Source organism: Glycine max, chromosome 19 (assembly GCF_000004515.6).
Source record: "Glycine max cultivar Williams 82 chromosome 19, Glycine_max_v4.0, whole genome shotgun sequence".
In the NCBI taxonomy this organism is placed as follows: domain Eukaryota; kingdom Viridiplantae; phylum Streptophyta; class Magnoliopsida; order Fabales; family Fabaceae; genus Glycine; species Glycine max.
In genome coordinates this window covers 38,609,938-38,626,823 of record NC_038255.2, presented here as the reverse complement: position 1 = coordinate 38,626,823, position 16,886 = coordinate 38,609,938, and the positions used below count along the sequence as shown (strand labels likewise).

The window sequence follows — 16,886 nt, the reverse complement described above, 5'->3', positions numbered from 1 at the left end:
CTTCAGATCTTTCTATTCGTTTTTTGGTTCATCCATTTTTTGACTTTTGTAAGAATTGCCCTACTCGTTACATCATATCATGTCGAAGAGATTCATTGAAATGTTTTGTAAGACTTACGGGACAATAACTGTAATTAGTTTACTCATTCTCCTCCCAACTGTACATTGTACATACTAATTAAAAATATAATTATTATTAAATTTGATCCTAAAACTAATTTTTCCAACCAGATTTATGTTGCATTTGAATTGTTTTTTCAGTACCATGAGTTGTGCCTTTTGACTTTTGAGAAGTCTTTTTGTTTTAATTTCATAAAAAACAAATATATTTTTTATTCATCGTGTAAAATTTTAAGTTAATTAAAGCAAGTCATTGGTATAATTAAAAGTTTCATTATTTATAACATCATATATATCTTTTGTGATGGAATAACTTTAAAATCATATAATTGATATCAATTTTAAATTATTTATATTCTTTTTTACTTTTTTATGAAAAATTATATCTGTATTGATAGTATAATTTTTTTACACTCTTATTTAATCACAAATTATTATATATAATATATAATAAATTTAGTTAACTTAACAATAATTACCTTAAGAATTACGTCTACACAATTTCTGATTAGCTTACCATGTAAAAGTGTTTACATTAATTTAACTCTTTTGATCGTACGAGTGTATTAAAATGACTTTTTTCCCTGAAGAAACTACTTCATACGAAAGTTGTTACGAAGTTTAATAATCAACGATAAAGAAAGTATTTATGAATATTTTATTAATTTGTATATTTCATTATTGGTAATGTATTTTGAAAAGAAGAAAAACAAAAAACATTGATACCTTGGCTAAGCATTTTATAATGCTGTGTTGTAACGAATAAGAAACATTACGCGCGAAGAATTGGGAAATCCGTCCGAGAACCCCCCAAAGCTGTCAGCACTTTGGATTCGAAGGAGAAAGACAGAAAGAAAGAGAGAGAGAGAGACAGGAAACAAGAAAAAAAAAAAAACTTAGAAAAGAAGAGGGAGAGAGAAAGAGAAAATAATAAGAAAAAGAAAACTTGAAAACTTTGAGGGATTGATTAGAAAAAGGGACATGGAGATTCTCATCTTCCAATGATCCCTTCAACCCCACAAATTTTCCCGTTTGGATTTGGTGTCACAGCTTGATTCTCCATTGCTGCGATTCCAACATCAACAGCTAAACCAAACATCTCTTTCTTTCTCTCTCTCTCTGTCTCTTTGTGTCCTCTCTTTCTCTCTTGCATCTGCATTGTCCCTTTTCACTGCATAAGGAGGCTAATTGGAGGAACCCCAGAAGGAAATTTCGGATTTTTAAGAGGATTTCGTTTCTGGGTCGGGGCTTGAATTGGGTTTTATGGGTTTGGTGAAAGAGAGAGGGGAGTTTTGGTGACTAACGAGGTGCAGCTGCTGCCATGGTTGGGAATAAAATTCCGCAAATGGGGGGTTCTCCTTCTGGCAATTCGGTTCACAAACAAAGAAGGCTTTATCAAGTTTGGAGGGGAGGCAACGTGAGATTTTATCTCAACTTTTGTTTTGAATTGGTTTTCATGTCTCAATATTGGATTTTGATGGTGATTTGATTGAATGTTTGGTCACAATTCAATCTTTGTTTTAATTCTTTGTACTTGATTGTCTATGTTTCAATTATGTTTTGTTGAAAAAGTTGTGGTTTTTGGACCTCCCTTTTCTGTCATTATATATTTTTGTTTCCTAGTTGTGAAATCGAGGCCTTTTGTTGGCTTGTTAAGGATGTTTCTTTCAATGTGATGAATGTTGCTTTGTGATTGAGAACTTCACGTGTACTGATGATTGCTTGCTTGAGAGGGTTAATGGTAAACTGGCTTTTCTGGTAAATTACGATAAAAAATTAATGCTTGCGAATGTGTGGTTAATCTTGCATGCTTGTTGCTTCCCTTCCCATATGCCCATTTTCCTGCGGATGTGAATGTAAATCCTTGATGTTGTGAAGCTGTTGAGTTACTGGTGCCACTTCAATTGGAACACTTTTCTTATGGTTAATTATTCATTTTAATAGATAATTTTTCACATGGCAGTGGATTTTTTGAGTCTGTAAATGTCAACCGTCTGAAAGTTTTTACCTTGTTGTGTTGGGTTGGAAATAAACATATATTATTTAGAAATGATTAGATATCTTGAAGCAATAACAAGCATGTTATACTTCACTAATTCTTCTTTGTTTGACTTCTTTCAGAAGTTTTTCTGTGGTGGGAGGCTGGTTTTTGGTCCGGATGTAGCTTCCCTGTTTCTTACAACATTCCTAATTGCTGGACCTGCAATTGCATTTTGTGTAAAGATATATCTTAAAATCAAGAAGACCGATGGTCTTATTCATGATTACTGGTTTCCTGTATTGATTGTGGGTTCAATTCTCACTGTTTTGGTAAATACCCTTGGCAATTTATTCTTGGAGAGTTTACTTTAACTAGTCTTCAACTATGCATTTTTTCTATCATTTTCCCTTGTGTTTCATCTTTTTCCGGTTACAAAGTTGTTGACCAATTTTTCAATATGCATAGTTATATACACATGGGGTTATCTAATGCATATGTAAGATATGATTAAGGTAATAGGCAGTAAGAAATTATAATATTGAATGTTATAAAAAGAAAAATAATTTTTCAAAATTTACAGATTCTCTTATTTTCTGACCTGTAATGTCATTTTAAGCAGTGTGCGTCTGCTTTATATAAAGAAAAAATGAATATATTTCAAACTGTTAGTTTTGACAAAATATCTAGCTTTTCCCCCAAACTCAATACTTTTTTCAATGACGAAAGACCAACTTTCCTAAAAATTTAAGCCATTTGGTAAAAGCCCAATAGTGTTTCATATCTCTAACATGCCTCCTCATGCACCATGGATTATATACGTGCTCACTTGATGCGATACTGAAATTAAAATTTGATTATGGAGAATAGGGGCAACAATGATCAGACTCTTGATCACTGAGTCATATAAAGGCTTTAATACCATTTTGAGATTATAAGGAAAGAAGAGAGAAAAGAACACTCTGACTAATGCTAATGTGTCAGCAAGTTTTGTAGAAAACGTTAAAACAATATCCTAATACTCCTACTTATTTTTTTCAAGGTCAAATTTTAATATAGTTCAACTAGTACAAGTCCATCGCAAGAGTACCCATATCATGATAAGTCATATGGTGACATTATTTCAATTTCATACTCATGATTAGTTGATCATTAATCCCTTATCATCTTATTCTTTCATCATAGCTTATGATGAGCGCCTCTTTCTTATTTTGAAAATAAAAGCTGATATGTTTAACAACTCATGTGCAGGATTTAATATTCCTCCTTTTGACTTCTGGGAGAGATCCTGGAATTGTCCCCAGAAATTCAAGACCTCCTGAATTTGATGAAACATGTGATATACCTACCCCTTCCATGGAGTGGATTAATGGCACAACCCCTCATCTGAAACTACCTCGAACTAAAGATGTTGTTGTTAATGGTCACATAGTGAAAGTAAAGTTCTGTGATACGTGCTTGCTTTATCGCCCTCCTCGTACTTCTCATTGTTCTATATGCAACAATTGTGTCCAGAGATTTGATCATCACTGTCCCTGGGTTGGCCAGTGCATTGGAATAGTAAGTCCAGTATACTGTAAAAAGTGAAATTTAGAAACTTTCAATGAGACAATGTTACATTGTTTTATCCAACAACTTTTTTCTTATGCTTCTTGGAAATCAATTCAAAAGATTTATAGAATAAACTTGAAAGTAGACATTGTTGATCTTCTGAATCTATTACAAGTACTGAAGTTAGTATGATGTTTCTTGAAGTGCAGTGACGAAGTTACTAGTTGGTTTCATACATATTTTTACTGGAATGTACAATTTCATTCTAAACACTCCAAACTTAGATCTAATCAATTGTCACTCGAACCTCACACTTGAACAAGAATGTTTGGAATTTGGATCAGTGTTATCAATGGTGGATGGTGGAAGGCTGAAATTCTGCCATATAAACACACCATTGCTCCTATTCACAAATTGTCTGTGGCGGCTGGCAAAAAATCCACCACGCCATTTTGCCCTGGCAGCACCTTGGCCGCTATTTAACAACACTGGTTTGGATTTTGTTATTTTCATATTATGCATGAAAATTGAGGACCTCTAGGCTCTGCATGCTATTCCTTTTTGAAAAATTGTCTAATTAAAGTGATGATTACCTTGAACTGAGTGACTTATTGCTCAAATATCAGTTCATAAAAATCTTGAAAAGTAGTTATGCAAAAAAAAAATTCTAGATTTGGGATTGAGGAAGTTCTACATTTGACATGTTACTTAATAATGGGATGTCCATGCTCCTCCAGTGGAAGATAATTTAATTTAGATTTATTGTCTAATGTTTCCATGATCATGAACTCTTAGCATCTTCTCCTTGCACACTACAAAACTTCTGATACAAGCTACTACTATGTGGCTGGAGCTTTCTTGACCAATCACATTTCCCTAACAGAAGCTATGAGTAATTGAAGGTGCTGAAACTAGGAAACCTATGAGAGCTCTAAAATGAAATGTTTAATTATGGACGATAGTATCATTTTCCTAATAATACAACTGGCATGCATAAGGAAATAAGCAGGAGAATGAGGTTCTCCTACCCATAGAATATGTTCTGTGTTTTCATTGAATCATGTATACAGTTAGGCAGTAGTTTTTTAATACCATTTTGATTTTTAGTTGGTAAAGGATACGAGTATCACCTTTAGATAGGTCTTGCTGCATGTAACTCCCTCCCATCCTTTAAGGAGAGGATGGGAGAGAGGAGAATGTTCAGTTTAAATGTGTCTTCTTCTTAGAGATCCCTTTTCCTTGGCTTAATTGGTTAGAAACACCAACATGAATTAATGTTCTACTTCATTTCATTTCTTACAAGTTCTAGTTCTCTAACATACTGACATAATTGCAGCGAAACTATCGGTACTTCTTCATGTTTATTTCGACATCAACCAGTTTGTGCATATATGTCTTCGCGTTCTCTTGTATCAATATTGCCCACAGTGGCATTTGGAAGACAATAACACATGATTATGTATCAGATTTTCTGATAATATACTGCTTCATAGCTGTCTGGTTTGTTGGTGGCCTCACAGCTTTCCATTTCTATCTCATTTGTACAAATCAGGTGACTATTTTACTTCAAAAAATGTAAAAAAGTTCTTAATCATTTCTGATTCTTTATTTACCATGATTTTGGGATTTTTCTTTCTTTGCTTCATCCTATTGTATTGCTTACAATTTAACATAAAACAAAATTATAATGTTTAATATTAATTTATTATTCAAGTGAGAGATGCATAAATTCTAACGATTGATTAACCATTATCTGGTAATCTTCATATAGTTGAAAGCTCAAAAAATATGCTTCAATGGTTGCCAACATTTGAGCATCAAATGAGTAACACTGGCAGGAACATATAATTTAGCAGGATTTAGTGAAGGGAAACTGCTTGGTACAAAAAAACTAGAAGATTATGAATTTTAATCTGTGTAAGTGGCACACTGGTTTTGGTATAATAAACTAGAAGTTTAATGGATACAATACTAGAAGAGGATGAAATTAATATAATAATTGAAATGATAAAAAGATTTATTATCTAAGAGGAGGGCAAATGGAGAAAAGGTGAGACAATAACTGAACACTAGGTACTGTGGCTGAGTTTGAAATAGATATTTAACTTAAATGCGACTACATTAATCAAGTTCATCTTTAATTTTCCACTATTCAAGGTAAAAATATTTTTTGGCGTGAGCTATGGACAAGTTATTGATGACATTGGGATATCTAGACTCTAGTTGACATCTGTGGCAGCTGAATAAATCGTACTAATAATTAAATAACATGATTGTGTAGCTTTTGTGATGAACTTTGAAAATGACATATAATATAACTAGGAAATAGAAAGCAATTCAAGACATTATTTCCTGCCTACTTATTTCCTGGCAACTTATTTCTATAGTGATGCTCAATTCAGGCTTGAGGTTCTCTTCAGGATTTTAATGCTTTCATCATGTTGAGTTTGGCCATTATAATATAACCCCTTTTTTCTTTCTATTTTAAAGAGGATCTGTTTATTAGAGTTGATTTTAATTTTTTAATAAGCACCTTACTGGGACACTTGTCTGTAATATGTATATCCTGTTCTTCAGTGTCTTGTCCACATGACCATTATTTTTATAGATTGTTGTTTATTGGTTGAAGATTATTTAGGCTTTTTGCCTTTGTGGTCATGCAGACAACTTATGAGAACTTCCGATATCAATATGATAAGAAGGGGAACCCATTCAATAGGGGATCATGCAGAAATCTTAAAGAAACACTTTGTTCCAGTATTCCCCATTCGAAGAATAATTTCCGATCATTTGTTGTGGAGGATGAACTTATGATGGTCGGGTCTCTGACTCCAAATATTGGGGATGGAATTTTGACCCCAAAGGAGAAAATTGATATTGAAATGGGATCTATGCGTGCAGAAGATGGACGTATGCCTGTTCCTGAACTTCTGCGAAATTTTGATTTTGATAATTTTGATGGTGACATGAAGTTTGCAGATGACGACGGGCAGCCTTCTTTTGATCCATTCTACAGTATTGAAGATGATGCAAAAGATTCAGCCCGAACATCCATTCAAACAGTTCTGAATTTCCAAAGCATAACTGAAGATGTAATGGAAGAGTCTGTGCAAAGCTCCCATGCTGGAGGAAACGTCAGAGAATCTACCCAAAAGCACTTTACTGGTGATGGAACATATACAATCAAGGAAACCGATGACAGGAATCACTCACATTAAGCCACGATGCGAGCTTTTGGTTTTCAATGCAAAGAGGTTGTCTTCTCACTCTTCATCCTTTTTTCTTCCCAAAAATTTTGGGTATTGGCTTGAAACCCATAAAACCATACTCTGGTTTAAGTCTCCATGGATGAAATGTTGCTTTAAGTTTGATCGTTATAAAAAGTGCATATTCTGACTTAAGATCAAGTAAAATGGTTCTAAAACAATACTCTAATCTAGTTAAAGTGCATATTCTAAAACGTGAATATGTCCGTGAATCAATTGTAATGAGGTTGTTTCAGTTTAATCAGTGGTCTCAAGTTAAAGTCTTGAGTATGCAACTGCATTAAATACCCAGAGGAAGACTGTTGTCACCTACTGTAGTTCTATTCAACTCGAGCAGGATTGTCTCCTATGGAGAATACTCGTGGTTTTGTACTAGGAAGAAAAAAATCTAACTAAAGTTACCCACACGTTGAATATGTAGAATGTAATGCAAAAAGAATGATTTTAGTTTCATTATTATTAAGCTGTTTTCTCTTCCTTGATTGGCCTTTATTTCAGGTTTGCTGATGGTCTTCACTTTGATTGCTTGTGTGCCTTGAAGTAGACACTGAGGATAGTTTGGTTCCATACTTCCATAGTTGCAGCAATTTGTGGTTTGTAAGAATTTCCAATGTGCTGACTCATGCAAGTTCATTGATACTATTCATGCTGGAATTGGGGAGATTGAACCTACACTTCTCTCTAATTTTAGCATAAAAAGTGTGGCAAGTGTTTGTTGTAAGCTGTAAACGCCACTTGCATTCAAAATAATGCACAAAGATTTTCTGCACCAGTTTATGATAGGTGCTGTGCTAGGTGTGCCTATCTCTTCCACTCGGTCCTTTGTTAAAGATCTCTAGATTGGATGATTTTTTTATTTACCACTAGAAATTTAGAATCTGTAAGTAGTGTACTGATTTTTTTTTTTAAGGATTATATCTTTTTCTCTCCTTAGGTCCTCGCTGGGTATGTTTCAATGCAATTGAAGGAACAAAGCTAAAATGATGTCATCCTAAATAATTTGTTGAGGGAACGTACCACTTAATTAAAATTAATCTAGGATTAGAAAAAGGGAAATGTCAGTTCAGTTTGACTTGGTGGAAAATTATTTTGATTGATTTATCCAATTCAATTCATTTTTTTTGTTCTATCAAGGGTATCCTTTAGTATATTAAGTCAGAGACTAAATTCGTTTGCGTTACTGTGATTGTCATTGGTCTGAAAGATTTTCTCACAGTTAAATAGATCATCCCACTCAACTCATTTGATAACCAATAATTACACTCTTTATATTTAAATCACCTCATTTTTATGAAATAATAAAGCCATGAAAATCCTTTTTTTTTCTTTTGGCTTAGTCAAACTAATCTATGTTGCTTCCCTTACAAAAATAAATAGGGAGCTGAACGGAGTAAAAGTTCACACTTCTATTTGTGTTATTAAATATTTAAATGAATTGTCGTACTAACACTTGGGAAAAAGAAGGCAAATTTATATCTTGTGAAATCTGTTTTTTGTTTTTTCCCAAAAAGTTGTATATAATATTTTTTTTGCCTAAAACAAAAAGGAGAATTTTTTGTGGTCGAGCTTTTGTGTTTTGTTTTCTGCCTTTTGGTCCATTGGTCCAGATTTACGTGGTTTGTATGTTTTCTGCTCCCAGTAGCAGCTATTGGGTGGTGTTTTTGCGCCCATCAAATATAAAATCTTTGTATTGTATAGGTTAATCTTCAAAAATATCAGACATGGTATCGTTGATGAAGGGCATTATTACCACAACGTGCCCCAATTTCTCTAGGGATAAATCATTTTATCTTCTTCGTGATTGGGTTTTATTTTGATAATTTATTTTTACTTACCTCCTTTTGTACCACACAATTTTGAAGAAATAAAAGTATGCAAATTAAATTTCATCTTTGTACCAACACATGTATACGGACACTAATTTGTCTACCTATCAAAATTGTTAGTTAATAAAGATATTTAATACAAATCACTTTATTTCAAATTCAATTCTCAAAGTTAAATTTTCAAAATCAAAATATAATTGTTTATATAAAATTTATGCAAGTACAATTTCTTTTTCTTTTATTTATTTATTTATTACTATGAATCTAAGCAAACCTTCAAAGAAGCCACAAGTATCCAATGGAAGTAAAAGGAAGCCACAAGTTGTGATCTACATGTAATTATCACAACCAATCCTGAAGCTTATACCACCTGCCACATGTCAAGTTTCAATTAACCTTCAAAGATTTCATTGGATGAGATTCTATCACACTCCATCCAAGCTAAAACTCCCTCACTCACTTTTTCTTGTCCTTCATGCTCCTCCTTAGTCCTCAACCACCCTTCTTCACTTCCCTTCACATTGCAGAAGAGATGGCTCTTGTGAAACCAATTTCCAATGTCACTCCCAAATTTGGCAGCAGCCCCAGAATGGGATCACACTCCAAATTCAGCACCATAATAAGAATGTCTGCCACTGCCACCCCACCACCACCACCCTCCACCTCCACAAAGCCAGCTGCAAGCAACAAGAAGGGCAACATCAAGGAGACCCTCTTGACTCCAAGGTTCTACACCACTGACTTTGATGAGATGGAGACCCTCTTCAACACTGAGATCAACAAGAACCTCAACCAGGATGAGTTTGAGGCACTGCTCCAGGAGTTCAAGACTGACTACAACCAGACACACTTTGTGAGGAACAAGGAGTTCAAGGAAGCTGCTGACAAACTTGAGGGGCCACTCAGGCAGATCTTTGTGGAGTTCCTTGAGAGGTCCTGCACTGCTGAATTCTCTGGCTTCCTTCTCTACAAAGAGCTTGGAAGGAGGCTCAAGGTATGGTCCCTTTCTTTTCTTTTGAATTTGATTCAACATTCAAAGGGAAAATTTTAAAAATAAATAAATAAATTCTATGCACTGTCCGAATAAAATTTTTTGCACTGTGAACTAATCATAAATCAATTTTAGACCATCAATTAATCAGAAATTGTGGCTCTCACGATTTTCATAAACACGTTTTTTTATTGGATAACAATGTAAAAAAAATTAAAAGAGGAGTTTAAATTCTATTATTGGATAACAATGTAAAAAAAATTAAAAGAGGAGTTTAAATTCTATGGACCGTCAGAATAAAAAAAATTATATTGTCAACTAATCAAAAATCAATTTTAGACCGTTAATTAATCAGAAATCATCATTGTTATGATTTTCTAAGGTGATTATTGTAAAAGTTAACAAATTTAATATATACGAGGGTTTCTGATTGGATAACAGTGTAAAAACAAAAAACTCTTTACACTGTCACATTCAGAGAATTGTTTTGGAGGGGCCATTGAAAAGTATAGATAATCATTGAGACAATTTTTGTTCTTTCTCAATACAGTTCTAATTCTAAGTACTAGGATTCTGTTCCTATGATGTTGTGGTCGTTTGATGTAATTCTGCTACATTTCATTTCTTGTAATGAGCTGTCTTGGACAAGGTTGTTCTTTATGCAGTTTTGGTCTTTTGTTCTTGGCCTGATTTATTGCTTTGGATGTTGATGTTACAGAAAACCAACCCCGTGGTGGCAGAGATTTTCTCTCTGATGTCTAGGGATGAAGCCAGGCATGCTGGGTATGGACACACCTTGTGCCTTTAATTCTTAATTCTCATTCTTTCATTTCCTATTTGATATCTCGTTTGAATGTTTGTTGTGTATGGCCTCATTATTTTGATTCTGTGCAGGTTTTTGAACAAAGGTTTATCTGATTTTAATTTGGCTCTGGACTTGGGTTTCTTGACCAAAGCTAGAAAATACACATTTTTCAAGCCCAAGTTTATCTTCTATGCTACATACTTGTCTGAGAAAATTGGATACTGGAGATACATAACCATATACAGACATCTCAAGGCCAACCCCGAGTTCCAATGTTATCCCATTTTTAAGTACTTTGAGAACTGGTGCCAGGATGAGAACAGGCATGGAGATTTCTTCTCTGCCCTGATGAAGGCACAGCCACAATTTCTAAATGACTGGAAGGCAAAGTTGTGGTCTCGATTCTTCTGTCTATCGGTAACTTTTCCCTTTTGCTTACCATTATGCATTCCTTTAAGATTCTTAGATGAAACCTCAATACCTAGTGCCAGTTGTTGCTAGCTTAAGGTTGTGAGAATAGGCATACAGAATCCTACAGACCTTAATTTATAATGCATATATATAACAAGTATGCCCAAGATGCGAAATCTCATTCACCTTGTCATGGAACAGTTTGTACCAGCCAGAAGAGATCACATTTGTCACATCTATCAATAAAAAGTTGCTGTTTTAATCCTTCTTAACTGTACTTCAAACTTGGTTGCCAAATTTGTTTGCAGGTTTATGTTACAATGTATCTCAATGATTGCCAACGTACAGCTTTCTATGAAGGCATTGGACTTAACACAAAAGAATTTGACATGCATGTCATCATCGAGGTTAGTTTGTGTCTGCATTTTTCTATAATCACCATTCCCTCCGTTGATGTTTTGTATAATCGGTATTTGTTTCTATTCATTCAAAATTACTTGCGAATTTAGTAACATAATATGATAAAATGAAAGTAATGGAGCCTTGAGTTAGCATTGAAAAACTATCAGTCTATCACTAATAGAAGTTGATCAACAAAGAACAAATAAACTCGTATATTACAACCAGTTACTCAAACGTAGTTTCTGGATTGTTTTTGCAGACAAACCGCACAACTGCTAGGATTTTCCCAGCTGTTCTTGATGTTGAAAACCCAGAGTTCAAGCGGAAGTTGGACCGGATGGTGGAGATAAACGAGAAGATTATTGCTGTTGGGGAGAGTGATGACATAGCGGTGGTGAAGAACTTGAAGAGGATCCCACTGGTTGCTGCATTGGTGTCTGAACTCTTGGCAACATATCTAATGCCTCCAATTGAGTCAGGGTCTGTAGATTTGGCAGAGTTTGAACCACAACTTGTGTACTGAAGTTGTGTATAAATTGATTAAATTCCTTATGTCCTTTTGATCTCCATCAAAATGTTCATCTTGAGTGTTACTAGTATTGGTGCTAAAGTAAAATATGGTTGTACAAGACAGTGAGGAAACATTTACCATGATGAGGTCCTTTTTAGTTTTAATCATCTTTTTCTCCCATCCTTCCTTCTGTATTTCCTTTTTTGTTTTTTTTAGAAGATCAATACGAGTCTTACCCTTATGACTTACTTATCAGGAAATGATTCTTTCCTCACTCTTATGAACCAATTGGAAGGTCTAAACAGCAAACATCAAACCTTGCTTTCTCTTGAATCTAGGGTTGTTTATATGTGAATGCAGGTACCACCAACTAGCAACAATATTGAAATGACACAGGAAAATAATTCCTTTGTTCTTATACATATAAAGGATTTGTGTCATCATAGGCTAACAAGATTAAAAGAAAACCAATCGATTCCTTATTAGTTAGAGATGAGATGGTTGAAGTAAGCAGATTAGTAAGAAAAAAAAAAAAAAAAAAAAAATATATATATATATATATATATATATATATATATATATATATATGATTGGCTTAACATAAATTTAGGTCACTTTTATTTTTTTGGTTTCCTAAATTTAAATTTGTTTATTTTAGGCATCAATTTTAAAAAATATTTTTTTTAATACATCTTAAATTAAAATTGTCATAAATTATGTATCTAACTAGTCAAAAATCAGTTAAGAGTATTAAAACAAGCATCTTTTTGAAGTTGAGATACTAAAAAAAGTAAATTTAATTTTGGATGACTAAAAATAAAAGTGCCTAAATTTGAGAGACCAAAAATATATTTAGCTGTCATGTTTTTATGTAATTGCTGTCAATTATATTTAATTTTAACTCAATGACAGTACTAGAAATTAAAGCTTCTCTTCATTATAACAGATTATTTTACTAGCTACTTTTTTGTTTTCGGGTACACATCAAACGGATTTTTATTTGAAAATTGATCAGGGTTAGTATAACGCTTACTTAGTTTTAAAGTGAATTTTAAGATTTAAAGGGGATTCTAAGATGAGATTTATTAAATTTATATTAAAAAATTATAATTTAGTTGGATTTTTTAAATATATTATAATTTAGTTTAGGCTTAAATTTTTTTTATCCCTCAAATTTAGGTCATTGTTGTTTTTGTTCTCTCAAATCTAAATTTATTTATTTTAGTCCCTCAATTTTAAAAAATGTTCATTTTAGTCTCTTATTTGTGATTTGGATGCACCATTTTGTAATGATAGAAGGGACTAAATAGAGCTTTTTTTAAATTTAATGGACTGAAAAAAATATTTTCCAAAATTGAGGGCCAAAAAAATTAATTTGGAGTCCAAAAACAATAGAAGCATAAATTTGAGAAACTTAAGTCTTTAGTTTAAATTTTATTTTTTAAACTTTTTAATATGAAAAAAGAGAAAGAAAAAAAAACGTTGATAGCATTTGGTTTGTTTGTATTTTAATCTTAAAATCTAATTCAATTTAAAACTGAAAACTTTAAAATTAAGGTTCAAGTTGTTCACCAGTTTAAAAAAAAAAGCTTAAAAGTTACTTTTTAAGTTAAAATTTCTTAGGTAATGTGTTTTTTTTTTTTAGTTCTGAAATAAAGGAGAAGGACAAGTTTCTAAAATTATTTTATCCAAAGTATTTTTTAAAATATTACTTCTTTGGAAAAAAAAAACTCATTTTATTTTTTAGAGCTTTTTTTACAATTGAACACAGATTTTCATTTTAAGAGCATGGCTTTTAGAACAAGTTATTTCAAATTCTCATAACAGATGGGTGGCCTTACTTTAGGAAAAGTATATTAAATTAATATTAATAGGTTAATATTATTTATTAGGTAATTTCTAATATTTTTATATAATTTAAAACAATTTAACAAGTAAAAATATTTTTTTGAAATTCTTTTTTTTTATTGAACATAAACACTTGTTTTGGGCAGATGGGCAAAGCTTCTAGGCGATTCCCACTTGTAAGTAGGCGTGGGGAAAAAAAAAACTAAACTGAATTAAACTGGTAACAAATTGAAGCGAACTTAAAAAACAGTTTACGCAAACCGAACTGAACTAAAAAAACAGTTTGGATGAACTAAACCGAATTATTCTTTGATTCAATTAACGGCATTCTAAAAGTTCAAACTGATTTGTGCTCTAAATTGAACTAAACAGCTTTTATGCTTTGAACCGAACTGAATTGCACTCTAAGTAATTGGTTTTTCATTCATTTTCAAATCAACAATTTTCATATTGTGGAGTATTTAATCAGTACAGGAGTGGATCTTAATTCACCAAATGAAGGAAAGAATTCACCTCTTCAATTGGCATGTCTCAATGGGTATGTTGAGGTTATGAAGAAACTAATCATGGTTGGAGCTAAACAGTCACGAGAGGACTCCAATGGATGATGCTGTGAGTAGAGGAAAGCTAAAAGTATTGGATGCAATTAATGAAGCAGTGGCACTAGTTAAACTTCGTGGTGATATGGTTTCTGCACAGGAAACTGAGTTTACGCTACTCTAAGTAGCTTGTAATCTGATAATTTGGTGATAGTTATACACGTTTTCCTATAATGCTAACTTTGTTAGTGTGAACAAAAAGAACAATTGTAAGCATAAAAGGAACTATCAGAGAGAAAAACTATTTACCTGTTACCCAAAAAATAGAACGAATTTTGATGATGTTACGTTATTTGATTTCCTCTCAGTATCCATATAGTTGTCTGGTTTGATGTCTCTTGTGCAAAAATCCCTTACAATGCAAGTACTTTATTCTTGTCAGTTGTTGTCAAGTTAATGAAATCAACTTAATTCTCAATTAATAATCTTTCATTGAAAATTCCTACGGAAGCAAGCATTAACTAAGATGTAAATTTTAAAGACAGAACGATCCAGTAACTTTCAAGAAAAATGGAAATATTCAGAAGCCAAATTAGAAGTCAGTAAAAAACAAATGCAGGTTCCTTAAAAACTGAATTTTTTAAACTTTCATAAGTGACAGTTTGGCAGTGCACTGAACTGCTCTTTTAGCAGTTCAACTTTTTAAAACTGAACTGAAAAAACAGTTCAGTTTTTTTCATTCAATTCGGTTGGGTTCAGTACCGGTTCAGTGCAGTTCAGTTCTTTTCGGCCAGCCCTACAAGTTGCTAGACAGAATACAGGCAAATATGTCTTATAGCTGAACTAGGGGTTTGTAAAGAAGCCCTGTGAAGGAAGGTGAGAATAACAATACAAGAATCTTATCTTCAAATCCCTATTCTCTTGGCAGAGAGAAATGAAGTAAGTAGAAGCTACAATGCAATGTGTGTGCGTAGTGAGTAGTGTAGGTAAGGCCCTATTAAGCATCAACACCTCTCATGTTTGCAATTGAAGTGTCCTCATGTCGAACACCCACACATTTAGACACTTATTTAATACTTCTTATGTGTCTGATTTAAAAATTACTTTTTTTTTTTAGCTTAAATACTCAAACCATCACGTACACACACCACTGATACAATTAAAATAAAACATAAAAGGTTGATTTCAAAAAATGAATATATTGTCAATTTACATATTTTATCACATGTTACCCATATTTCATTTGATCAGAATCTCTCTGATCGTGTGCGCATGCGATTTCCCCATGGAGAAAAACGCCTCGGTGCACATCCTTATGTCACACGCCGTCACGATATCAATTCCACCGCCGATGCACGCCCCCTGTATGCTTGCAGTCACCGGCTTACGGCACCGTTCCAGGGCCGTTACCGCGTCTTGCATCGCCAGTATCTCTCGCCGGAGGAACCCGAATTCGCGGCGGTTGATCCCAGGAGGGAGATGTCGATGCCGGAGCAGCAGTGGGCCCCGGCGCTCGACAAGACGATCACCTTCACCTCCTGGTTGTGATCCAGTGCATGCAGAGCTCTGGTCGTGACGGGCGATTTAAGATAAGAAAGAACACCCCTGAATTTGGGCTCTCCTCCGAAATTTCCAGGTTTGAGTATTTCTCTTCCATTTCCCCACCTTCTCTAACTGCAACCACAAACATTTTCACCCTTTCGCACTAATACCTAATTTATTTTTATTTTGATTCACATATCTCCTCCTACCAATGTAATCGAGCCACAATTTTGTTTATATGTGAAAAGTAAAAACGGTGTGAGAGAATCTACAACATGATGCATGCTTACTCACTGAACTAAGCTAGAACCTTTGATGTTCGAGCCACAATTAATAGTTGGTCACTGAAATAAAATGATAATTTTTTTATGGGATTTACTTAGATGAATTTTCCTGTCAAAAGAAGGTTGAATTGAATATAATTGCATTTTAGTTACATAAAAGTTTGTATAAATTATAATGTTGGTTCTTTTTTATTCTTAATCATTGATTTTGGCTCGTCTATTGTTTTTCCGCAATTTTAATTTCCATGTTTAAAAAATTTGTAACTTTTGTTGAATCCTTAATTTCTCATATGATTATTTCTTATATTTCTATATTTTAATTAATTAAATTCATTTCACGTATACTTTACCTATCAAATATCCAATACATAATATTCACTCTCGTCCTTAAAAGTTATATGCGTTTCTTCAGTTTATAACTCACACTAACATATATATATATATATATATATATATATATATATATATATATATATATATATCATACAATAGCAATCTTCTAACATTTAAGGCATATAATCATTCAGTTATTCATTTGGTTAATAATATAAAACACTCCAAAATTAATGTTAATTTGATCCTGTAAGGATTCCTACGAATATTCACTTTAACCCCAATTGTGATAAACTCATCTCTTATCTGTAAGCGGCGCGTGTATAATCTAGCAGCATAGCAACCTCTCTAACGGTTCTCTAATATTCCTCAAAATTTTATTTGGTTGTTGTGCTAGAGTTTTCATGCGATTAGAGAGAATGAAGAAGGATTGAAGCTTCAATTTCAGTGCTGTGAGAAGGGCATTTCGCTCTCTACAT

General features: G+C 33.2%; 2 protein-coding genes and 1 pseudogene across 2 annotated transcripts; 2 read left to right on the top strand and 1 right to left on the bottom strand.

Moving 5' to 3' along the window:
- Positions 1 to 872: 872 nt before the first annotated feature.
- Positions 873 to 7,687, top strand: LOC102668608 (probable protein S-acyltransferase 4). Its single transcript, XM_006604238.4, has 6 exons — positions 873 to 1,537; positions 2,242 to 2,430; positions 3,350 to 3,658; positions 4,986 to 5,201; positions 6,313 to 6,903; positions 7,414 to 7,687. Exons 1-5 carry the CDS (start codon positions 1,442 to 1,444, stop codon positions 6,865 to 6,867), a joined length of 1,365 nt encoding a protein of 454 aa, XP_006604301.1. The 5' UTR covers positions 873 to 1,441; the 3' UTR covers positions 6,868 to 6,903; positions 7,414 to 7,687.
- A 1,470-nt stretch (positions 7,688 to 9,157) lies between these two features.
- On the top strand, positions 9,158 to 12,286 carry LOC100527925 (putative ferritin-like diiron-carboxylate protein). The gene is made up of 5 exons (NM_001248790.2): positions 9,158 to 9,735; positions 10,451 to 10,515; positions 10,627 to 10,954; positions 11,257 to 11,355; positions 11,610 to 12,286. The coding sequence occupies exons 1-5, from the start codon at positions 9,217 to 9,219 to the stop codon at positions 11,871 to 11,873; spliced, it is 1,275 nt and encodes a 424-aa protein (NP_001235719.2). The 5' UTR covers positions 9,158 to 9,216; the 3' UTR covers positions 11,874 to 12,286.
- A 3,201-nt stretch (positions 12,287 to 15,487) lies between these two features.
- Positions 15,488 to 16,076, bottom strand: LOC106797226 (delta(3,5)-Delta(2,4)-dienoyl-CoA isomerase, peroxisomal-like; annotated as a pseudogene).
- Between the last annotated feature and the right edge of the window lie 810 nt (positions 16,077 to 16,886).

What these genes read in the sequence shown, in the direction of transcription:
- LOC100527925 (NM_001248790.2), top strand. Translation starts at nt 9,217, where the DNA reads ATGCTCCTCCTTAGTCCTCAACCACCCTTCTTCACTTCCCTTCACATT. An exon ending in AGCTTGGAAGGAGGCTCAAG is followed by an intron (nt 9,736 to 10,450) that starts GTATGGTCCCTT and finishes TTGATGTTACAG; the next exon opens with AAAACCAACCCCGTGGTGGC. An exon ending in GATGAAGCCAGGCATGCTGG is followed by an intron (nt 10,516 to 10,626) that starts GTATGGACACAC and finishes GATTCTGTGCAG; the next exon opens with GTTTTTGAACAAAGGTTTAT.
- LOC102668608 (XM_006604238.4), top strand. Translation starts at nt 1,442, where the DNA reads ATGGTTGGGAATAAAATTCCGCAAATGGGGGGTTCTCCTTCTGGCAAT. An exon ending in TTGGCCAGTGCATTGGAATA is followed by an intron (nt 3,659 to 4,985) that starts GTAAGTCCAGTA and finishes ACATAATTGCAG; the next exon opens with CGAAACTATCGGTACTTCTT. An exon ending in ATCTCATTTGTACAAATCAG is followed by an intron (nt 5,202 to 6,312) that starts GTGACTATTTTA and finishes GTGGTCATGCAG; the next exon opens with ACAACTTATGAGAACTTCCG.